At 40.2% G+C, this 26,057-nt stretch overlaps 1 protein-coding gene across 1 annotated transcript in view; it reads left to right on the top strand.

Annotated features, from left to right (window-relative positions):
* LOC128686607 (uncharacterized) overlaps positions 1-25,170 on the top strand; it is a 131,951-nt gene extending 106,781 nt beyond the window's left edge. Inside the window, exon 6 of the mRNA XM_070084293.1 lies at positions 23,631-25,170. Coding sequence (XP_069940394.1) covers positions 23,631-25,039 — 1,409 coding nt within the window. The 3' untranslated portion in view covers positions 25,040-25,170. The remainder of the gene's footprint in view (positions 1-23,630) is intronic.
* Positions 25,171-26,057: the final 887 nt, after the last annotated feature.

Here is a 26,057-nt window from a genome sequence, read left to right as displayed (position 1 = left end):
TTTGCTGAAATTGATCTGCTGGCGGCAACAGCGGCGACTGCCGCTCACCCGGTAAACTTTTATTTACTTGTATTCGATGGTTTCTTGTTTTTTTCACTATTTTATTTTTTCACATAACTTTTGTGGCCTGTGAGACCAAATTATTGTGCAATGTTCAAATATACACTCGTTGAATGTAACACAATTATAGCAAAAACACTCGTATCATTATAATGTTGCTAAAACTTGTTTACACAAACAAACAATGTAAACAAATGTTTATTACGATTGCTTTATAATATATATACATATGTACAATCACTGGACACTTTATTAGAAGTGCTGCAGCTTGTGGAATTCTTTGAAACATGGGTATAAGCACAATGGTGTCTTACACTCCTCACACATAAAACGAGTGTCTCTGCGTTTTTGTGGACGTTTTGTGGTATGTCCACAGACAAAACACCTCTTCTGAGCATTTTTCTTGGCAGTAGTAGCAGGCAGTGGTATGGGGTAGTGATCACCAGGCCTCAGACGAGAGGACATGTGTTGATAATTTCGTGGGCGCTGGTCTATTGCAGGTGTTGTTTCTTGGTACTTGAATATTATTTGTCTGATGACTGACAAACAAAATTCACCATATTTGGGTTTGTTCTTGGTCTTCAACTTATACATATTATAAGCATTCAGCATGGAAATGTCAAGAAGATGGAAAAACAGTTTTATGTACCACTTATAACTCTTGCGAACACAGTCAGCAAACCCAATCTGCATGTCACATTTGTCCACTAAGCGCATATTGAGGTTGTAATCCATCACAGCTGCAGGTTTTACAATAGGTTCATTGGTCTCTCTATTCTGCTTGCCAGTCTCTACCATTTCGTGTCGGTGAACTGATGTCAGCAGTGTGACATCACATTTGTCATGCCACCGAAATGCCATGATGTCATTGGCAGCAAACACCTGCACTTCACCTCTACGACTGCCAGCTTCGAACCTAGGCATATGTTTACGATTTCTACGCACTGTGCCACACACATCTGTCATGTTCACTCGCAAGAAATCACTGAGTATAGGGCTTGTGTACCAGTTGTCAGTATATAAAATATGCCATTTACCAAGATATGGCTCCATCATTGTTCTAACCACATCACCAGAGATACCCAGTAACTTCCTGGTATCTTCCATTGTTTTACCGCCAGTGTACACAATTATATCCAAAACCAGACCAGTTTTGCAATCACACAGAACAAATAACTTTATACCAAAGCGTTTCCTCTTGCTTGGTATATACTGCTTGAATGAGAGTCTTCCTTTGAACAAAATCAAAGACTCGTCAATAACAAGCTTCCTGAAGGGATAAAAATACATAGAGCACTTTTGTTTCAGGTACATAAACACACGTCTGATCTTATATAACCTGTCGCTTCTGTCAGGCCTGGTTTTGTCTGAAAAGTGTAACATACGTAACAGTAACACAAATCTATTCACTGGTATAATGTCACTGAAAGCAGGGGTTGAAATCAGACGGTTTGTCGCCCAGTATGTGTTGACACTATGCTTATACACATGTGGCATAAGCATTATTGTGGCAAAGAACAGATACATCTCTGCCACAGTTGTGTCCTTCCACTGGTGTAGGCGTGATCTTGGTGAAAGCATAGTGTTTGCCATGGTGTACTCATAGTATGTATTGCTTTCCCTGACAGTAATGTCCATCAGGGGTTCATCGAAGAACAACTGAAAGCATTCCAGTTCAGTGGGATTGTTCCCAAGTGTACATGATGGCCGTATTCCACTTTGTCCTTCATCAAAGTCATGGGGATTGGGAACAAACTCGTCATCTTGATGCCAATCCCAGATGCGGTCAGCTGGTGCGTTCTGGATATTGTAATGTCGTTGTGGTTGTGCAGGTTGTGGTTGTGGTTGTGAGAGTGTGGGGTCGGCCGAGGCGGGTTGTAGTTGTGCAGAGTCAGCAGCGCGGGCACTAGCGTGGCCCGCTGCTGGTGTCACATGACTCATGGCACCGTCACTATCACCACCACCGCCTGCTGCCTCACTCACATCATTTATACCCATTGTAACAATATCGTCATCTTCACTATCAGGACGTGGTGTAGGGCCACGGGATGTGCTCCGAGATGTACTCCTTCCTCTTGGAAGAGCATATGGCACACTACCAGACCGCATGCGACGTCGTATATACTGCCGCTTCACTGAGGAATATTCACCCTCACTGTCACAACTAGAAGTGCTTTCAATAACCTTGAAATCACTATCACTATCACTTGCACTGCTCACATCTGAGTCTTGTACACGGGCAAATAGTTTCCTCTTTCGTCCTGGTACAGGTGAACATGAACGAGCCGGCCCAGCACCAGAGGTGAATGGTTGTCGGTCATCTGGGTTTTCATCACTAATTATGTTATCCTGGGTAATTTTCTCGGTCACACCCGCTTCAAAACCAGGGAATTCACTTTCACTGACACTATCACTGTTTGAGCTATCACTTGGGAACAAAAGACCTCCAATCCGCCGAGGAGTGAGGAACTTCTTACTGCGAGGCATGGTGAAAATGGACTACCAAGATGGCGTTCCCACAATGCACCGCTGAGTCCCAGATTTTTTTCACAGGGTGCACACAGACCACTGAGACCCAATCTCTCTCGTGTAGGCCTACCAGCCCTCTCCCGCTTGATTTGAAGCCGCTAGAATTTATGCGTATAGATACATCAAACACGGTATCTCCCATGACGTACATATACGACCGCGACAGTCAAAGGGTTAAATTCGTAAGCCGAGGTTCCACTGTATATCCAAAACCAGACCAGTTTTGCAATCACACAGTACAAATAACTTTATACCAAAGCGTTTCCTCTTGCTTTGGTATATACTGCTTGAATGACAGTCTGCCTTTGAACAAAATCAAAGACTCATCAATAACAAGCTTCCTGAAAGGATAAAAATACATGCAGCACTTTCGTTTCAGGTATTTGAACACATTCCTGATATTATATAATCTGTCACTTCTGTCAGGCCTTGTTTTGTCTGAGAAGTGTAGCATACGTAACAGTAGCACAGATCGATTCAATGGTATAATGTCACCGAAAGCTGGGGTTGAAATCAGGCGGTCTGTTGACCAGTATGTGTTGACACTGCGCTTATACACGTGGCATAACCATTATTGTAGCAAAAAACAGGTACATCTCTGCCACAATTGTGTCCTTCCACTGGTTTAACCATAACCTTGGTGAAAGAATTGTGTTTGCCATGGTGTACTCATAGTATGTGTTGCTTTCCCTGACAATAATTTCCATCAGGGGTTCTTCGAAGAATAACTGAAAGCATTCCAGTTCAGTGGCATTGTTCCCAAGTGTACACGATGGCCGTATTCCACTTTGCGTTTCATCAAGGTCATGGGGATTGGGAACAAAATTGGCACCTTCCAACCAATCCCATATGCAGTCTGCTGGTTGGTACTCGATGTTGACAGGTGGTTGTGGTTGTGGAGGTTGTGGTTGTGCAGGTTGTGGGGGTGGTTGAGGCTGGTTGCGGTTGTGCTGAGTTAGCAGCATGGGTAGCATCATGGCCCGGTGCTGGTGCCACATGACTCATTCTACCACCACCACCACCACCTTCTGCCCCACGCCTATTACGCATCCTCATTGTAACAATATCATCATCTTCACTATCAGTTCGTGGTGTAGGGCCACGGGATGTACTCCGAGATTTACTCCTTTTCCTTGGAATGGTATATGGCACACTACCAGAACGCATGCTGCATCATACATACTGCCGTTTCACTGGAGAATATTCCCCCTCACTGTCACAACTTGAACTGCTGTCAGTAGCTTGGAAATCACTATCACTATCACTTTCACTGCTCACATCCAAGTCCTGTACATGGGGAAATAGTTTCCTCTTTCATCCTGGTACAGGTGAACATGAATGAGACAGCACAGCACCAGAGGTGGAAGGTTGTGGGTTGTCTGGGTTTTCACCACTAATTACATTATCCTGGGCACTGCTTTCGGTCACACCCTTCTGAAAACCATAGAATTTCTTAGTAGTAAGTTAGCAAAAAACAAATAATAGTATTACAATTAGTACAAGTTACAACAGTATAATTTTAGACATGTACAATGGAACCTTGACTTATGAGTTTAATCCATTCCATGACATAGCTCATAACTCAATTTGCTTGAAGTATATCAAATCAATTTTCCTCATTTAAATTAATTGAAATACCATTAATCCATCCCAGCGGCAGAGCAAAATATTTCAATATAACAACTCTACAGCTTATTTGTCTTTCACAATTCATCTAATATGACTTAATAAACAATATAATTAACAGAGAAACATGATATATACTTTAGAATGAATAAAATAGGCCATAATATGACGAGTGATGTTACAGTTTATTGTGTTTGATTGCTGAACTTAACTGATACAATTTGCTTTAATTCCATGGAAATCATCGTCTTTTTCTTCTCAGCACTGTCCTTTGCACTTATTTTCTTAGGACCCATGGTTAGAAAAAAGAAAATTGGCCAAATGACTGTAAAAAAAATGCAAGGAAGCAGGAGAGAAATGCTCCCACAGTAATGTAAACATGTGGACCCCTTACCAGATGTTTTGCCATTGGCTATGCTAACTAGTGGCAGCATTCTGAATTATTATTATGTATTATGTATATGTATTATTATTATTATTAATTTAGGGAACTGAAGCTCATTATTATTATTATTATTTTTTTATTATTATTATTAACACACTGGCCGATTCCCACCAAGGTAGGGTGGCCCGAAAAAGAAAAACTTTCACCATCATTCACTCCATCACTATCTTGCCAGAAGGGTGCTTTACACTACAGTTTTTAAACTGCAACATTAACACCCCTCCTTCAGAGTGCAGGCCCTGTACTTCCCATCTCCAGGTCTCAAGTCCGGCTTGCCGGTTTCCCTGAATCCCTTCATAAATGTTACTTTGCTCACACTCCAACAGCACATCAAGTATTAAAAACCATTTGTCTCCATTCACTCCTATCAAACACGCTCACGCATGCCTGCTGGAAGTCCAAGCCCCTCGCACACAAAACCTCCTTTACCCCCCTCCCTCCAACCTTTCCTAGGCCGACCCCTACCCCGCCTTCCTTCCACTACAGACTGATACACTCTTGAAGTCATTCTGTTTCGCTCCATTCTCTCTACATGTCCGAACCACCTCAACAACCCTTCCTGAGCCCTCTGGACAACAGTTTTGGTAATCCCGCACCTCCTCCTAACTTCCAAACTACGAATTCTCTGCATTATATTCACACCACACATTGCCCTCAGACATGACATCTCCACTGCCTCCAGCCTTCTCCTCGCTGTAACATTCATCGCCCATGCTTCACACCCATATAAGAGCATTGGTAAAACTATACTCTCATACATTCCCCTCTTTGCCTCCAAGGACAAAGTTCTTTGTCTCCACAGACTCCTAAGTGCACAGCTCACCCTTTTCCCCTCATCAGTTCTATGATTCACCTCATCTTTCATAGACCCATCAGCTGACACGTCCACTCCCAAATATCTGAATACATTCACCTCCTCCATACTCTCTCCCTCCAATCTGATATCCAATCTTTCATCACCTAATCTTTTTGTTATCCTCATAACCTTACTCTTTCCTGTATTCACTTTTAATTTTCTTCTTTTGCATACCCTACCAAATTCATCCACCAACCTCTGCAACTTCTCTTCAGAATCTCCCAAGAGCACAGTGTCATCAGCAAAGAGCAACTGTGACAACTCCCACTTTATGTGTGATTCTTTATCTTTTAACTCCATGCCTCTTGCCAAGACCCTCGCATTTACTTCTCTTACAAACCCATCTATAAATATACAGTGGACCCCCGGTATTCGATATTAATCCGCTCCTGAGAGCTCATAGAATACCGAAAATATTGAAAACCGAATCAATTTTCCTCATAAGAAATAATGGAAATCAAATTAATCCGTGCAAGACACCCAAAAGTATGAAAAAAAAAAATTTACTACATGAAATATTAAGTTTAATGCAATAGAACAATTACAATAACAATAAAATAATTGACACTTACCTTTAATGAAGATCTTGTGATGATTGACGGGATGGGAGGAGGGGAGAGGTGTTAGTGTTTAGAAGGGGAATCCCCTTCCATTAGGACTTCAGGTAGCAAGTCCTTTTCCGGGGTTACTTCCCTTTTTCTTTTAATGCCACTAGGACCAGCCTCACCATGCCTTACCACACTGTGTATGCCACTACAATTCTTAAATCTCTCAAACTAACCTTTGCTGGCCTTAAATTCACTCACATCAGCACTAGTTGCAGGCAAATTCTTTACCAAATTGTCATGCAACTGCCTAGCCTTTTCACAAATGATCGCTTGAGAGATGCTATCTCCTGCTATCTGTTTTTCATTCATCCACACCAGTAACAGTCTCTCAACTTTTTCTAACACTTGCGGTCACTGTTTCGTAATCACAGTTGCACCTTTTGCAAGAACAGCTTCCTTGATTGCCGTTTTCGTGGTCACTATAGTAGAGATGGTTGATTGGGGTTTATTATACAACCTGACCAGCTCCAACACACTCACTCCACTTTCGTACTTTGCAATTAGCTCTTTCTTCATTTCAATAGTCATTAGCGCCTTTTTTCTCGAAGGGTTGGCACTAGAAGCTTTCTTGGGGCCCATGGTGACTTATTTTGCAGAAAGAAGCACCAAAAACAGTGATAATATGGAATGTACCGAATGTATCCTTAGATGCGCGCACACTGGCTGGCTTGTAAACACTGGCACACACGGGGCAGTTCAGGCCACACGTAGACACGTCTCGTACAAATCGTATCGAATACCAGGTTTTCAATTGGATAGCGAGGCAAAATTTTTGCGATATAATGCATCGAATACCGATGCCATCGAATACCGGGGGTCCACTATATTAAACAACCACGGTGACATCACACATCCTTGTCTAAGGCCTACTTTTACTGGGAAATAATCTCCCTCTTTCCTACATACTCTAACTTGAGCCTCACTATCCTCGTAAAAACTCTTCACTGCTTTCAGTAACCTACCTCCTACACCATACACCTGCAACATCTGCCACATAGCCCCCCTATCCACCCGGTCATATGCCTTTTCCAAATCCATAAATGCCACAAAAACCACTTTAGCCTTATCTAAATACTGTTCAATTATATGTTTCACTGTAAACACCTGGTCCACACACCCCCTTCCTTTCCTAAAGCCTCCTTGTTCATCTGCTGTCCTATTCTCTGTCTTACACTTAATTCTTTCAATAATAACTCTACCATACACTTTACCAGATATACTCAACAGACTTATCCCCCTATAATTTTTGCACTCTCTTTTGTCCCCTTTGCCTTTATACAAAGGAACTATGCATGCTCTCTGCCAATCCCTAGGTACCTTACCCTCTTCCATACATTTATTAAATAATTGCACCAACCACTCCAAAACTATATCCCCACCTGCTTTTAACATTTCTATCTTTATCCCATCAATCCCGGCTGCCTTACCCCCTTTCATTTTACCTACTGCCTCATGAACTTCCCCCACACTCACAACTGGCTCTTCCTCACTCCTACAAGATGTTATTTCTCCTTGCCCTATACACGAAATCACAGCTTCCCTATCTTCATCAACATTTAACAATTCCTCAAAATATTCCTTCCATCTTCCCAATACCTCTAACTCTCCATTTAATAACTCTCCTCTCCTATTTTTAACTGACAAATCCATTTGTTCTCTAGGCTTCCTTAACTTGTTAATCTCACTCCAAAACTTTTTCTTATTTTCAACAAAATTTGTTGATAACATCTCACCCACTCTCTCATTTGCTCTCTTTTTACATTGCTTCACCACTCTCTTAACCTCTCTCTTTTTCTCCATATACTCTTCCCTCCTTGCATCACTTCTACTTTATAAAAACTTCTCATATGCTAACTTTTTCTCCCTTACTACTCTCTTTACATCATCATTCCACCAATCACTCCTCTTCCCTCCCACACCCACTTTCTTGTAACCACAAACTTCTGCTGAACACTCTAACACTACATTTTTAAACCTACCCCATACCTCTTCGACCCCATTGCCTATGCTCTCATTAGCCCATCTATCCTCCAATAGCTGTTTATATCTTACCCTAACTGCCTCCTCTTTTAGTTTATAAACCTTCACCTCTCTCTTCCCTGATGCTTCTATTCTCCTTTTATCCCATCTACCTTTACTCTCAGTGTAGCTACAACTAAAAAGTGATCTGATATATCTGTGGCCCCTCTATAAACATGTACATCCTGAAGTCTACTCAACAGTCTTTTATCTACCAATACATAATCCAACAAACTACTGTCATTTCACCCTACATCATATCTTGTATACTTATTTATCCTCTTTTTCTTAAAATATGTATTACCTATAACTAAACCCCTTTCTATACAAAGCTCAATCAAAGGGCTCCCATTATCATTTACACCTGGCACCCCAAACTTACCTACCACACCCTCTCTAAAAGTTTCTCCTACTTTAGCATTCAGGTCCCCTACCACAATAATTCTCTCATTTGGTTCAAAGGTTCCTATACATTCACTTAACATCTCCCAAAATCTCTCTCTCTCTCCTCTACATTCCTCTCTTCTCCAGGTGCATACATGCTTATTATGACCCACTTTTCGCATCCAACCTTTACTTTAATCCACATAATCCTTGAATTTACACATTCATATTCTCTTTTCTCCTTCCATAACTGATCCTTCAACATTACTGCTACCCCTTCCTTGGCTCTAACTCTCTAATAATAGTGCACTTGTAATAATAATAATAATAATGATGAGAGTTTCAGAACGCCACCAACTCAGTGCACTGTTTACCTCGGTGTGGGAGTCTTTCTCTCATGCTTTGCTTACATTTTTTACAGTCATTTGACCAAATTTCATATTTTCTAAGCATGGTTCCTAAGAAAGTAAGTGTTCAGGACAGTGCTGAGAAGAAAAAGAAGATGATTTCCATGGAATTAAAGCATGAAATCATAGATAAACAAGCGAGGTGTGCAGGTTTTGGGTTGAGGGGGAAGCAGGGGTAGCTGGCTCGTAATTCAGATGTTGGCTCATAACTCAGAGCAAAAACATCGACCAAGCAACAGCTCGTATCTCAAAAAACTCGTATGCTGAGACACTCGTAAGTCAAGGTTCCACTTTATTAATACTGTATTTTAGATTGATCAAGAGGTCCTAAGTTTTTTGGGATTTCTTGAGTTGTGTTGGACTGGTTGAATGATTTATTATACAGTGGACCCTCGATCAATGGCATTAACCCTTTCAGGGTTGGTGCCATACTAGTACGGCTTACGCGCCAGGGTTGGTGCCATACTAGTACGCATAAATTTTAGCATCCTCAAATCAAGCAGGAAAAGGCTGGTAGTCCTGGATGTGAGAGAATGGGTCTCCATGGTCAGTGTGCGCAGTATAAAAAAAATCGGGAACCCAGTGGTGCATTGTGGGAAAGCCATTTTATTACACCTTGTTCACCATGTCTAGCGGTAAGAAACTCCTCACTCCTCGGGTAACTGGGGCTCTTTTGTTCCCAAGTGACAGCTCAAACACAGATGGAAGTGTCAGTGAAGATGAATTTTATGGTTTTGAGGAGTTTGTGACTGCAAGCAATGCCCAGGAAACCAACGTGAAGGAAGGAAGAAGGAAGGTAGAAGAAATGGAGGAAAGGAGGAAGAGATGAGAGGAAGGAAGGAATAAATGAAGAGATGAGAGGAAGGAAGGAAGGAGGGAAGAAAGGAATGAGACCATCAACCTAGGATAACTCAAAAAATTCAGACAGTGACTTATTTCCATGTGGGTTGGTGGGGTAGGGAGGAAGGGATGGGTGTTGACAGGCAGTGAGGGTGGTGAGTGGTGGTGTTATTTGTCATTGTGACACTAATTAGGCTGGTGACTCAGCATATTTACAAGTCCACCCCCCACACAACAACTAGGAGCTTTACAGAAGCTGTAGCAGTTCTGGGAAGTGTCCAGTGACTTTATATGTGTATATATGTGATAGAAAAATAGTAATAAACAACATTTTTTATTGTTGGTTTGTGTAAACATGTTTTGTAAACAATGTAATAACTGTGCGGTCATTGTGTGTAGCATACGAGGAATGAATATACATTCAATATAAAGTGGTCTCTCGCTTTTCGTAGTTCTCGGCAATCAAAGATTTCGGAAATCATAGGGGTATTTTCATATAAACATGGGCTCGCTTTTCATAGGTTGACTTGCGAGTCGTAGTTCGTCCGGGACGCGTACCCATGGCGTGAGCCGGGGCGGCAGCCAGTCTGGCATTGTTTACCAGTGAGCAAAGGTCCCCTCATGTGCTCCAGCGAAATATTTCATAATATTCCATTTATTTTAGTGCTTGCAAGTACTAAATAAGCTACCATGGCTCCAAAGAAAGCTCCTAGTGCCAAGCCTGTGGTAAAGAAGGTGAGAAATACGATTGAATTTAAGAAAAACATCATTGAACAATATGAAAGTGGCACAAGTGTGGCCGAACTGCCCAGGATGTATAAGAAACCCTACACAACCATATGTTCCATCGTGGCCAAGAAAAAGCAAATCAAGGATGCTGTTGTTGCAAAGGGGGTAACTATGCTGACAAAAATGAGATCACCAGTACTCGAAGAGGCTGAGAAGTTATTATTGGTGTGGATAAATGAGAAACAATTAGCAGGAGATACTCTTATGACTTCGATTATTTGTGAAAAGGCTAGGCAGTTCCACAACAATCTGGTAAAGAAATTGCCTGAAAATAGTGGTGATGTGAGTGAATTTAAGGCCAGCAAAGGTTGGTTTGAGAGATTTAAGAACCGTACTGGCATACACAGTGTGGTAAGGCATGGTGAGGCTGCCAGTTCGGACCACAAGGCGGCTGAAAAATATGTGCATGAATTCTAGGAGTACATAGAGGCTGAAGGACTGAAACCTGAACAAGTGTTCAATTGTGACGAAACAGGCCTCTTTTGGAAGAAAATGCCAAAGAGGACCTTCATTACACAGGAGGAAAAGGCAATGCCAGGACACAATCCTATGAAAGACAGGCTGACGCTAATGTTCTGTGCTAATGCCAGTGGGGATTTCAAAGTGAAGCCATTACTAGTGTACCATTCTGAAAATCCCAGTGTGTTCAGGAAAAACAATGTTATGAAGAGTAAATTGTGTGTGTTTTGGAAATCTAATAGTAAGGCATGGGTCACGAGGGAAATTTTTGTCGAGTGGTTCAATAAAGTGTTTGGCCCTAGTGTGAAGAATTACCTCCTGGAAAAGAAATTGGATCTCAAGTGCCTGCTAGTAATGGACAATGCACCTGCTCATCCTCCAAACTTGGATGACCTAATTTTCGAGGAGTTTGGGTTCATCACAGCAAAGTTCTTGCCCCCGAATACCACTCCACTCCTCCAGCCCATGGACCAGCAGGTCATTGCAAACTTTAAAAAAAACTATACCAAAGCAATGTTTCACAGGTGCTTGACTGTGACCACAGACACTCACTTGACCCTAAGGGAATTTTGGAGAGAACACTTCAGCATCCTCCATTGCATAACCCTTATAGGTATGGCTTGGGAGGGAGTAACTACCAGGACTTTGAACTCTGCCTGGAGAAAATTGTGGCCAGATTGTGTCGACAAGAGAGATTTTGAAGGGTTTGGGACTGACCCTGATGAGCATATGTCTGTTGTAAAATCAATTGTAGCACTGGGGAGTTCCATGGGGTTGGATGTGAGTTTGGAGGATGTGGAAGAATTGGTGAAAGACCACAACGAAGAGCTCACCACTGAGGAGCTGCAAGAGCTTCAGCAGGAGCAGCAACAGATCGCAGCTCAGAATCTTGCTGTAGAGGAGGAGGAAGAGAGATGGAAGATGGTGCCTTCTTCAGAAATTAAAGAGATTTTTGCTATGTGGGGTAAGATGGAAAGATTTATGGAGAAACATCACCCTGACAAGGTTGTTGCAAGCCATGTTGGCAACATGTACAGTGACAAAGTTTTAGCCCATTTTAGGGAAGTTTTAAAGAGACGCCAGAAACAGAGCTCTCTGGACAGTTATTTTGCGAGACAGGACTCCAGTGACTCTCAAGGTGGTCCTAGTGGCATTAAGAAACAGAGAAGAGAAGCAACCCCAGAAAAGCAATTGGTACCTGAGGTGTTGCTGGAAGGGGATTCCCCTTCCAAACTATAAACAATCCACTCTCTCTCCTCCTCCAGTCTCCCATACACTAAGAAGAATCTCCAATAAAGGTAAGTGTTATGCTGTTAATGTTTCATTCATCATTTCCCTATTGTATTGTTTATGTACTACATGTATATTTCATGTAAAAAATTTTTTTGTTTTAACACTTCTGGGTGTCAGGAACGGATTAATTGTATTTACATTATTTCTTATGGGGAAAATTGACTCGCAAATCATAGATTTCATTAATAGTAGCAGCTCCAGGAACGGATTAACTGCGAAAAACGAGGGACCACTGTACCTTATATTGGTCTCACAGGCCGGAAAAGTTACTTGAAGGAGGGAAGGAAGGAAGAAAGGAGGGAAAGAGGGAGGGAGGGAAAGAAGGAAGTAGGGAGGGAAGGAAGGGAGGAAGGGAAGGAAGGAAGGAGGGAGGGAAGGAAGGAAGGAGGGATGGAAGGAAGGAGGGAGTGAAGGAAGGAGGGAGGGAAGGAAGGAAGGAGGAAAAGTAGGTAGGAAGAGATGAGAAGAAGGAGGAGGGAAGGTAGATAGGAAGAGATGAGAGGATGGAATGAAGGAAGGAAAGGAAAGTGAAGTTTGTGCTGTTATTGTGTAGTATACAATGAATGAATATATATCAAATAGTTTTTATATTGGTCTCAGAAGCCATAAAAGTTACTTGAAAAAATAAAATATAAAAAATAAAAGAAAAAAGTAAAAAAAAAAAAAATAAACTATTACTGGGTGATGGCAGTCGGCGATGTTGCCATATGCAGTTCAGTTTCTGTCAGATTCACACCTCCATATCTCGGTAAGTATAGATGGCAAAATTTTTTTTTAGCCTATAAAATTTAGAAAAAACTATCATTTCATAAGAAAAAATTATTTTTTTTTTTCTAATATTTACCGACCCTGAGAACAGGTTTGGGAGAGGGCCTGCCGACCCTGAAAGGGTTAATCCGCTCCAGAAAGCTAGCCGTTAGTCGAATTAATTTTCCCCATAAGAAATAATGGAAATAGAACTAATCCGTTCCAGACACCCAAAAGTATTAAACAAAATAATTTTTTTTACTTGAAATATACAGTTCCCTACACAAAAACAAATGGGACATGCAAAATAAACAGTAATTAAATGCCGCTTACCTTTATTGTGGAGTTGTTGATGAGCGATGAGACAGTAGGAGGGCAAATGATGCAGGTGTTCTATTGTTTGGAAGGGGAATCCCCTTCCATAAAGACTTGAGGTAGTAAGTCCTTTGGTGGGGTTACCTCCCTTCTTGGTTTTTTAACCCTTTCAGGGTCAGCAGGCCTTCTCCTAAACTTGTTCTCAGGGTCGGAAATTTTTCGAGAAAAAAAATTATTTTTTCTTATGAAATCATAGAGAATCTTTTCCCGATCATAATGACACCAAAAGTATGAAATTTGATGGAAAACTTACGGAATTATGCTCTTGCGAAGTTAGCGGTCTCGACGATGCTTACGCATCGGCGATTTTGCCCACTTTGAGCCCTATTTTCGGCCAATTCCAGTGTACTAGTTGACAAAAATCATAACTATTTTGCTAGAATTCCATTTTTTTCTATCGAATGAATACAAGAAACCACCCATTTACCGATTTCAACTATCCAATAAAGTGGTCAGAATTTAGCAATTTTGCCAATTTCACACAAATTTCAAGATGCCAATTTCCAGATAGGGTCCAGAATAAACAAGAAAGACATTCCTGGCACTAAAATAACATTTCCTCTGTTCATTAGTCACATCCCCACGCCCCTCTTACATTTCTTTTGCTTTCACTTTGAACTTTTATTCTCACAAAAAATAGAAGATTTACTGTTATGCAGACTACTGTATTAGTGTAGAAATGGTATAAATATTACTAGCGCACTTGTGAAAGAATACGTATTAGATTCACCAGTTGACATGTATTGGACATGTGGCATGAATTGTTTACTTTTGAACTTTGGCAAAAATCTAACATTTCTGCTACTTTGAGCTCAATTTCAAGGTACTTTTCATTGTGAAACCAATAAAATTCATCTCAATTTCTGTAATATGTCTTCCATTCTATAAAATAAGACCAGGAAAACTAGAATACAACCATAAATACCATACGAAAATACAGTGCAAAGTCGCTGTTTTAAACCAAAAACACGGTCAAAGTTTTGTTTTTCTCATTACGCACTGTGTGCTGCAGGATTTTTTTTTTATACTGCGCACACTGACCACATAGACCCATTCTTTCATATGTAGGCCTACCAGCTTTCTCTTGCTAGATTTGAGGGCGCTAGAATTTATGCGTACTAGTACGTTAAAAACCCTGGCGCGTAAGCAGTACTAGTACGGCCGAAACCCTGAAAGGGTTAAAGTCCTTCACATATTTTTCAGCCGCTTTTTTGTCTGAACTGGCAGCCTCACCATGTCTTACCACACTCTGTATGCCACTACGATTCTTAAATCTCTCAAACCAGCCTTTGCTGGCCTTAACCTATTCAGGGTCGGCAGGCCCTCTCCTAAACTTGTTCTCAGGGTCGGAAATTTAAAAAAAAAAAGTTATTATTTTTTCTTATGAAATGATAAAGAATCTTTTCCTGATCATAATGACACCAAAAGTATGAAATTTGATGGAAAACTTACGGAATTATGCCCTCGCGAAGTTAGTGGTCTCGACGATGTTTACGCATCGGTGATTTCACCCAATTTGAGCCCTATTTTCGGCCAATTCCAATGTACCAATTGACAAAAATCATAACTATTTTGCTAGAACTCCATTTTTTCTATCGAATGAGTACAAGAAACCACCCATTTACCGATTTCAACTATCCAGTAAAGTGGTCCGAAATTAGCAATTTTGCCAATTTCACAGAAATTTCAAAAGATGCCAGTTTCCAAATAGGGTCCAGAATAAACAAGACAGACATTCCTGGCACTAAAATAACATTTCCTCTGTTCATTAGTCACATCCCCAGGCCTCTGTTGCATTTCTTTTGCTTTCCACTTTGAATTTTTATTCTCACAAAAAATAGATTTACTGTTATGCAGACTACTGCATTAGTGTAGAAATGGTGTAGAAATGGTATAAATAATATCAGCACACTTGCGAAAGAATATTAGACGTGTATTGGATGCATGGGTTGATTTATTTACTTTTGAACTTGGCAAAAATCGAACATTTCTGCTACTTTGAGCTCAATTTCAAGGTACTTTTCATTGTGAAACCAATAAAAATCATCTCAGTTTCCATAATATGTCTTCCATTCTATAAAATGAGACCAGGAAAACTAGAATACAACCATAAATAGCATACAAAAATGCTCTGCAGAGTCGCTGTTTTAAACCAAAAACACGGTCAGAGTTTTTGTTCTCATTATGCACTGTGTGCTGCAGGATTTTTTTTATACTGTGCACACTGACCAAATAGACCTATTCTTTCATATGTAGGCCTACCAGCTTTCTCTCACTAGATTTGAAGGCACTAGAATTTATGCATACGAGTACAGCACCAACCCAGGCTTGCAAGCCATACTAGTACGGCACCAACCCTGAAAGGGTTAAATTCATCAGTATCATCACTCTTTTGAGGCATTTTCTTAAGGAGATCCTCATGCAACTCCCTTGCCTTTTCACATATTATTGACTGAGAAACACTATCTCCTGATAATTGTTTCTCGTTTATCCATACCAATAACAGTCTGTCTACCTCTTCAATTGATTGCCTTTCTGTTCGCCAAGATGGTACTGATGGTTGAATGGGATTTGTTGTATAGCCTTTCCAACTCGGACATACGCACTCCACGTTTGTATTTTTCAGTGATCTCTTTCTTCATTTCCATCGTAATTCTCACCCTTTTTACCACAGGCTTGGCACTAGAAGCTTTCTCGAGGCCCATGGTGGCTTATTTAGTGGTTACAAGCACTAAAAACACTGGAATAATACAAAATATATCGCAGGTACACGTGGAATCGACCGCAACGGCTTGTAAACAATGGCACACTGAGTCTTGGAGTGGCTGAGCCCGCTCAGGCCATGCTCCGGCCGCATGGACACATTGGGGACGAACGCCGTTGGATGAGTTTTTCACCATTGGTAGAGCCATTTTTTTACGCCAAAGAGCACCGTTAGACGAATTTGCTATTACTTGATGCCGCCATTGGGTGGGGGTCCACTGTATTGGTATGGTTAAGTCTGGGAGATGAATTTTAATTATAGCCCTAAATTGATTGGCAGGCAGGGGACCTTTTTCTGGTTTAGGGCAATGAATTTCAAATCTTAGGGCCCTTTATGTGCATTGCATTTTTGCATAGAGTGAGACAGACATAAAGGATGTCAAAGAGAGTTTTGTGACTTGTGTTGTTCCTGTGTGTTCTGTTGTAGCTATCAAGGAGGTGGTGGTTCTGTGTAATGGAAATTTTTCTTTAAGATATATGTGAGTGAATAGACTATTCTTAAAGTCAGAAATAACAAAAAAAAAAACAAGAGCTTGTGCATGACACATTATAAATTATCACTTGCTTAAAACACTGTCAAAGAGGTCATTATAGCTAAGGTAGAAACGTTACTAAATGTGTCAGTTGAAGAATAAACAAAGAAGTTGAAATCTTCAGGCTGAGGGACTGGCCACCTCAAAAAAAAAAAAAAGAAACTGACTTCAAGGTTGATGGACTGATCACATTATCATCTCGCCATTACTGCTGTCTCTATGTTTATTCTCCTCTGTATTTGTCTAGAGAAGTCTACCATGTAGGCAAAGCACATCAACAGTAAAGATACCCACCTGTTGCATGTGTGTCTTAACTCGTCTACTTGTTGGTACAATACAATACAATGTTTATTTCTTTATGTGGTACAAATAATGTAGTTTATATGTTATATTAAATCTAGACATAGACTGTTAAGTAGGATTTCTTATGGAGTTAATTACAATCATAAGTACAATAAGACAGGCAGCTAATAAACAAATGGTTAGTTACAAAAGTATGATAATATTTCAAACTGATTCAGTGATCTTCAGTTTTGTGGAGTGATTGAATAGAGATGGTAAGATACAGCAAGTTACTTAGTTACAATAGAAATACAATGGGACAAGATGTGTTACACCACACACAGTGCCCTCAGACATGACACATGCACTGACTCTAGCCTCCTACTTACTGCAACGTTTAAAACCCATTCTTCACACGACATATGCACTGACTCTAGCCTCCTACTTACTGCAACGTTTAAAACCCATTCTTCACACCCATATAAAAGTGTTGGTATTGTTTTTATTATTGTACCAAGTAAACATAATTACATTATAACTATGTATCAGAGTACAGTGGACCCCCGGCATACGATGGCATCAGCATATGTTAAATCCGGCATATGATACATTTTAACGCAAAAAATTTTGCCTCGCCACATGTTAAAAAACCCACCACACGCGATTCGTCCGGGACGCATCCCACGTGTGTCCTCAGCTGCCCCGTGCATGCCAGTGTTTACAAGCCAGCCAGTGCGGTCGCATCCACGCATACAATCGGTACATTTCATATTATCACAGCGTTTTTAGTGATTGTACCTGCAAAATAAGTCACCATGGGCCCCAAGAAAGCTTCTAGTGCCAACCGTGCCAGAAAAAAAGGTGAAAATTACTATGGAAATAAAGAAAGAGATAATTGCTAAGTACGAAAGTGGAGTGTGTGTCTCGGAGCTGGCCAGGTTGTATACCAAACTCCAATCAACCATCGCTACTATTGTGGCCAACAAAACGGCAATCAAGGAAGCTGTTCTTGCAAAAGGTGCAAGTTTGTTTTCGAAACAGAGATCGCAAGTACTGGAAGATGTTGAGAGACTGTTATTGGTGTGGATAAACGAAAAACAGATAGCAGGAGATACCATCTCTTAAGCAATCATATGTAAAAAGGATGGGAAATACGTACTATCGTACCACGGTCAGCTGTTGCTGCACCACCATCAGCTGTTGCTGCACCATAGTCAGCTGCTGCTGCACCACCATCAGCTGTTGCTGCACCACCATCAGCTGTTGCTGCACCACAGTCAGCTGGTCCTAGTGGCATTAAAAGAAGAAGGGAAGTAACCCCGGAAAAGGACGTGCTACCTAAAGTCCTAATGGAAGGGGATTCCCCTTCTAAACATTAACAACTTCCACACTCTCCCCTCCTCCCATCCCTTCAATCATCACCAGATCTTCAATGAAGGTAAGTGTCAGTTTGTGTATTAACCCTTTCAGGGTCCAAGGCCAAAATCTGAAGTCACGCACCAGTGTCCAAGAAATTTTGAAAAAAAAAAAAAATTATTTTTTCTTACAGAATTAAAGAGCATATTTTTGTGAAGGTAATAAAACAAAAAAAATTAGAATCTGATCAGTACTTACCGAGATACAGTGCCAAGAAGTTTGTAGAAAATGATGTGGTGGCGGCAACATCGACGAATTCCACATACGCGTATTATATTATTTTGTTGTTTTAGTTGTTTTTTCTTTTCTTTTCCAATTTTTTTCTATTCCTACTAACATTTGGGGCCTGAGAGACCAATACTGTATATAATTGATATATATATACTCACTGTATTGAACACAATAACCGCACTAAAGTTATTATCATATTATTGTTTACCACTGTTGTTTATTACAATAAACATGCACAAATATTGTATAATACTAATGTTCTATCATATATTTACATATTTACAATCACTGGACATGGTTTTAGAACTGCTGGAGCTTGTGGAACTCCTTGAAACAAGGCACCATGCACAGAGGCACCTTACATTCCTCACACATAAACCGAGTGTCTTTGCGTCTTTGTTGCCGTCGTTTTGTTTGTGCACAGACAATGCATCTCTTCTGAGCAAATTTCTTTTGAGTTGAAGGAAGCTGTATTATGAAATGATCACCTTCTCTTCTCAAACGCTTGGGTATATTGTGATGAATTCGAGGACCATGTTGTATTGCAGGTGTTGTTGCCTGGTACTTCATTATGAGTTGTCTGACAACAGACAAACAAAATTCACCATATGGTGGTCTGTTACCAGTCTTTATTTGGTACATATTATATGCATTCAGCATTGAAATGTCCATGAGATGGAAGAAAAGTTTCATGTACCACTTGTAACTCTTACGAACACAGTCAACAAAACCAATCTGCATGTCACACTTGTCAACCAAGCGCATGTTTTGTGTATAATCAATCAATGTCACTGGTTTTCGAATACGTTCATTGGTCACTCGATCAACTTTGCCACTGTCTTGCATTTCATTACGGTGAATGGTTGTCAACAATGTGACATCTCGTTTGTCATGCCACCGTAATGCCATGATGTCATTGGCAGTAAACACCTGCACGTCATCACCACGAACACCTGCGTTGAGCCTGGGCATATGTTTATGATTAGAACGCACTGTGCCACACACATCTGTCTTGTTCACTCGCATGAAATCACTGAGTAATGAGCTTGTGTACCAGTTATCGGTATATAATGTATGGCCCTTACCAAGATAAGGTGCCATCATGTTTCTCACTACGTCACCTGATATACCCAATAACATCTTGGTATCTTTCAATGTTTTACTACCCGTGTATACAACAATATCCAACACCAGGCCACTGTCACAATCACAGAGTACAAACAATTTTATACCAAAGCGGTTCCTCTTGCTCGGTATATACTGCTTGAATGACAGTCTACCTTTGAACAAAATCAAAGACTCGTCAATTACAAGATTCTTGAATGGATAAAAGTATATCCTGAACTTTTGTTTGAGATACATGAAAACATTTCTAATCTTGTATAACCTGTCACTTCTGTCAGGCCTGGTTTTGTCAGAGAAGTGCAACATACGTAACAGTAAGATAAACCTGTTCACTGGTATTATTTCACTGAAGGATGGGGTACAAATTAGCCGATCTGTGGACCAGTATGCTTTTATATTATGCGTATAGACGTGAGGCATAAGCATTATTGTTGCAAAAAGCAAATACATTTCTGCAACAGTCGTCTCTTTCCACCTGTGTAGTCTTGACTGTGGTGATAAGATCGTATTTGCCATGGTGTACTGAAAATACTTATTACTTTCCCTGACAATAATTTCCATCAATGGCTGGTCAAAGAATAATTCAAAGAATTCCAGTTCATTGGCTGTGGTTCCAAGGGGACAGGTAGGTAGAATTCCACTTTGCGAGTCATCAAAGTGGTGAGGGCTGGGAACAAAATTGGGATTTTGCTGCCAATCCCAGATACGGTTTGCTGGTGGATACTGGACATCATAGGCTGGTTGTACGGGTGGTTGTGGCGGGCTGGTGGGTGACGCTCCGCTTTGTCCTTGAACTGACGAGTCAGCAGCGTGGGTTCCCGCGTGGCACAGCGAGTCACGCATGGCGGTGCCACTACCACCACCAGCCCCACTAACACCATCCACTGATGTCTGTGGCCCATCCATGCCAAGTGTAGCCACATCATCCTCACTATCACTACCTAAAACGGGTGTAGGGCCACGGGATGTACTCCGGGATGTACTCCGTCCCCTGGGCACAGCATAGGGTACACTACCCGAGCGCATGCGGCGGCAGACATACCGACGCTTCACTGGTGAATATGTTTCCTCACTATCACTACTCGAATGATCGTCGAGCGCAATAAAATCACAATCCACGTCAGAATCATCGTCATTACTGAAGTCAGAGGCCAGGCCACGGGAAAATATTAGTTTTCTCTTACGTTTAGGAACACCCGACGGTGAGTCACGAGTGCCCACACCAGAGGTAGAAGGTCGAGGATCGTCGGGGTTTTCTGCACTATTATCGATATCCTGGTCATTATTTTCGGTCACTAACTTATCAAAGCCGTAGAATTCGTCTTCATTTCCACTTCCATCAGTGTCAGAACTATCAGACAGGAAGAGGAGAGTCCCAATTTTCCGGGGAGTGAGAGCTGACTTGCGACGAGGCATGGTGAACAAGGGTGACTGAGCCGGCGTTCCCACAATGCTATGCAGGCGCCTAGATTTTTTGTTTATGGCGCACACCCACGGCACAGACCCATTCTCTCATATGTAGGCCTATGAGCGCTTTCGCGCTAAATTTGACGGCGCTAGAATTTTGGCGTAGATCTATGGTTTGGACACTCACCGACCAGCCGTAGATCTATGGGACGGACCCTGAAAGGGTTAAAATTAATATTTCATGTGGTAAAAAAAAAAATTTCATACTTTGTGGTGTCTTGCACAGATTAATTTGATTTCCATTATTTCTTATTACCTGGAGTTTACCTGGAGAGAGTTTCGGGGGTCAACGCCCCCGCGGCCCGGTCTGTGACCAGGCCTCCTGGTGGATCAGCGCCTGATCAACCAGGCTGTTGCTGCTGGCTGCACGCAAACCAACGTATGAGCCACAGCCCGGCTGATCAGGAACTGACTTTAGGTGCTTGTCCAGTGCCAGCTTGAAGACTGCCAGGGGTCTGTTGGTAATCCCCCTTATGTGTGCTGGGAGGCAGTTGAACAGTCTCGGGCCCCTGACACTTATTGTATGGTCTCTTAACGTGCTAGTGACACCCCTGCTTTTCATTGGGGGGATGGTGCATCGTCTGCCAAGTCTTTTGCTTTCGTAGTGAGTGATTTTCGTGTGCAAGTTCGGTACTAGTCCCTCTAGGATTTTCCAGGTGTATATAATCATGTATCTCTCCCTCCTGCGTTCCAGGGAATACAGGTTTAGAAACCTTATGGGGAAAATTAATTCGCCTTATGATAATTTCTGCATACAATGAGCTCTCAGGAATGGATTAATATCGTATGCCGGGGGTCCACTGTATAGGTAAATTATACTGTAGAAATTTCTACCTAGTACAGTAATAAACCAGTTTGTTTGGCAAATTTGGAGCTGTATATAATGTCACCCTACTTTTCCTATATGTTTTTCACTTTGCCTAACACTGTTTTATGTTACTTGCTAATTTTAATGAATGTAATCCACACATTATGAAAGGATTTACTACCCATCAAAAAGTATGTAGCTGATTTGCTATCAATTTCATTATATTTTTTCACAGCCAGTTTAACTTTGTGGAATATTTTGCTTCTGAGTTACCATCCTTATTTAACCCCTTCAGGGTCCAAGGCCCAAATCTGAAGTGGTGCCCCAGTGTCCAAGAATTTTCAAAAAAAAAAAATTTTATTTTTTCTTATGAAATGGTAGAGAACCTTTTTGTAAAGGCAATAAAACAAAAAGTACGAAATTTGATGGAAAATTTACGAAATTATGCTCTCGCGAATTTTGATGTGTCAGCAATATTTACGAATCGGCGATTTTGCCAACTTTGACTCCCATTTTAGGCCAATTACATTATTCCAGTCAACCAAATTCTTAGCTATTTCACTAGTATTACTTCTATTCTATCAATTGAGCACAAGAAATCGCCAAGTCAACTGTTTCAACTACAAATTAAAGTGATCGGAAATTGTTAATTTGGCCAATTTAACACAAAGTTCAAAATATTCCAATTTCAAAATAGGGTCCAGAATAAACAATGTAGGTATTCCTGGAACTAAACTAACATTTCCTCTGTTCATTAGTTATGTTTTGAGGCTTTACAAATAAATTCCATTTTGATTTTTTATTCACATAATGAATTTTTATTCACACTAAAAAATAGGAGATTTACTGTTATGCAATACTGTAATAATTGTATAAATATCATCACCATATTTGTGAATGCATATTAGACCCACCAGCTGGCGGGTATTAGACGTGTGAGGTCGTTTGTTTACTCTTGAATATCGGCAAAAATTTAACATTTCTGCTACTTTGAGCTCAGTTTCAAGCCATTTCCAGTGCTAAAACCAATCAAAATCATCTCTATTTCTGTAATATGTCTTCCATTCTATCAAATGAGACCAAGAAATCGCAAATAGAACTATAAAAAACATATGAAAAAACACTGCAAAGTCGCTGTTTTAATAGAAAAATCATGATTTCATTTTTTTTCTCCCATTATACACAACGTGCTGCAGGATCTGTTTTATGTGGTGCACACATACCACATAGATGTATTCTCTCATATCTAGGCCCAAATGTACCACTCACAGTTTATCAGAGTGAGCTGAGCTCATGACGTAGATCTACGGTTTGGACCCTGAACGTAAAGCCGTAGATCTACGGGACGGACCCTCAAAGGGTTAAATTCCAAAGTAATGATTTTCAGAGCATTTTATATCAGCAAGTGATATGACACTGGATATATGGGCACTGTTCACCATTAGGTATTATGAGACTTTTTTTTTTTTTTTTTTTTTTTTTTTTTAATATTTCTCTAATTTTTTAAGCAATAACAACTATACATGTATATTAGTTATTGCATTATATATATATTTGCTGTGTTGCAGGTGTGAAGCCTCTGGAGTGTCGTCTGTGCAACAAGCAGTTCAGTCATAGGCGGAGCCTTCGCAAGCACATGAGCAGTACTATACATGAGCATATGCTTCTCACCAATAATTTGCAAAAAGATCATGCATATGATCTCAAACAAAATTTTGCTTTTGTTTGTGAATATTGTGGAATCAAGTTGCCTACAAGACATATGCTGTCAAAGCATAGTCGTTTAGCACATGAGGTTGGTATTATCTGGAGTTGCCCTCATTGTGAATACAAGACAAAACGTAATCATGCTTTGAAGAGACACATGGAGCTCCATTTAGAGAGTCGTAATTTCATGTGTGAGGTATGTGGCAGTTCTTTTCACACGCTTGCTACCCTTAAGGATCATCACAGCTTCGTACACTCAGATGAACGCAACTTCAAGTGCTCTCAGTGTAATAAAAGTTTTAAGAATAAATCTTCCTTAGCACGTCATTCTCGCACGCATTCTGATGACAGGCCATATCAGTGTCACTGCGGAGCAAGCTATAAGAGACTCTCTCATTTAAAACGACATATTTTCTCAGCACACAATGAAATCTTAAAATCAAGAGCAGTGAAAAAGTTCATGCGGACTGAGGAAACAAAAAACAATACAGAACAATCTTTTGACAGGCAAGATCCAACACGTCCTACAGAATTTTCAGATGGTGAAGAATTTGAATTTGTATCTGTGTCTAATTCTTCTTTATCCCCAGTAATACAAACAGAAACTTCAGTAAAAAGTGCTTCTGACGTGCTTCTCCCAGCACAGGAAAGCATTATTCTAATGGGTGAGAGCTCTAATTCAGAACAGGGGCACCTCATTGCAGTTGCAGATTCACAGATCATTCAGCTCATACCTTCTACATTTCAGTTCCCTCAGGAAAATACTTTTCAAGCAGTCTCTCTTGTTTCTGCTAGTGAGCTCCACACACTTCCATTATCAGCTGCAGCTCCCTATGGTCCAGTGGCTCAAAATAACCAGGTAGTTGTAGAACCCTTTAGTCTGAACCAGAATTCAGACACAATGGTCATGGTTCCTGCTTCACAAGATGATCATACTCACATTGGTGAGACAGATACAATTAGAACAACTTTCAGAACACTGGAGACTGAGGCCCTCACTGATTCTAGCCATATTGAGAGAGACAAAAGAGGAGGTAAACAAGGAATAAGTCTGCATGCATTAGAAAGTCACACAGACCTATCAGTAACCCCCAGCCTGGGTACTTTTGATTACAGTGCTCCAGCATCTTCCCAGGCTCTCCTTCCCACACTCCCTCCACCACACTATATAACACATGCACACAATTCAAATGCTCAAATAAATCAAGATTTACTTCAGCCAAATTTAATATGTTCTGATTTCATCCTTCCTGTAGATGGTGCTAGATAGTAGATGCTGTAGTTGTAACTATTTCAATCTCCACTATTTTTTCTTATAACTGAAGAAATCTTTTATTTTATTATTAAATTATGCATATGCCCAGTGAGATTATTAAACTGATAAATAATAAAGAAACTGTGTTGTAGTACTAATGATATTTAACTTAGTTTTTTGTGTTGTACTTTATATTATAAAGGCCCAACGAATTTTTCCAATTGTTAAGATAATTATTGGACAATATTATTATTTTTGTGAATTCCAAAAGAATAAATTTTGATATTTTTTACTCGTTCAAACAACATGCATATTTTGTTTCAGTGTATTAATGTGCATGTTATTTTTTTACTGAAATATGTTCATATGTATGGTATTTCTTTGTTTCAATGTATTGATGTATATATTAGGAAATTTTTGTATGTGAATTCTCCAAAGAAATGTATGTTCTAAAATATAAGAAAGACTGTGATAAAAGAAAGTATTTATTGCAGTAATTTCCTGACTGCAGAGCTTGTGATCACTGTAAACATCACTTGGTAGGAAAGTGGAGTGTGAGTCACTTTGAAATTGTAGCCTAAACAATTGTTGAAGTTAAAATTATTCCTTATTTTCTTATTTAATTAAATATGATATATCAAGTGATATAGTTTGCTAATTACAGTACTGATATTGCCATGAGTTGATATACCATAATGCTAAAGGTACAATTTTGGTCAAATCCTTTACTCAGAATCTAGTAATTTAACATGTACAGTATCAAAAAAGTTAACCCTTAAACATTCTCTCAAGTCAGTTGAAAAATGTATGGGTAACAGACAGAACATTGGTTAGTGACTTAATTTTTGCAGGCTTAATTAAAGTGAGGTGCAACCTGATTTATTTCAGGTGAGCATCTTGGGTCTTATGCACCATGTAAATATACATACATACATTTTTTTTTAACACACCAGCCATCTCCCACTGAGGCAGAATGACCAAAAAAAGAAGAAACTAAGGTTTTCCTTTTTTTTATATTTAGAAATTTATACAG

This window comes from Cherax quadricarinatus, chromosome 12 (genome assembly GCF_038502225.1).
Source record: "Cherax quadricarinatus isolate ZL_2023a chromosome 12, ASM3850222v1, whole genome shotgun sequence".
Classification (NCBI taxonomy): domain Eukaryota; kingdom Metazoa; phylum Arthropoda; class Malacostraca; order Decapoda; family Parastacidae; genus Cherax; species Cherax quadricarinatus.
Note: the sequence above shows the minus strand (reverse complement) of the source record. Positions and strands in the feature narration are given on the sequence as shown.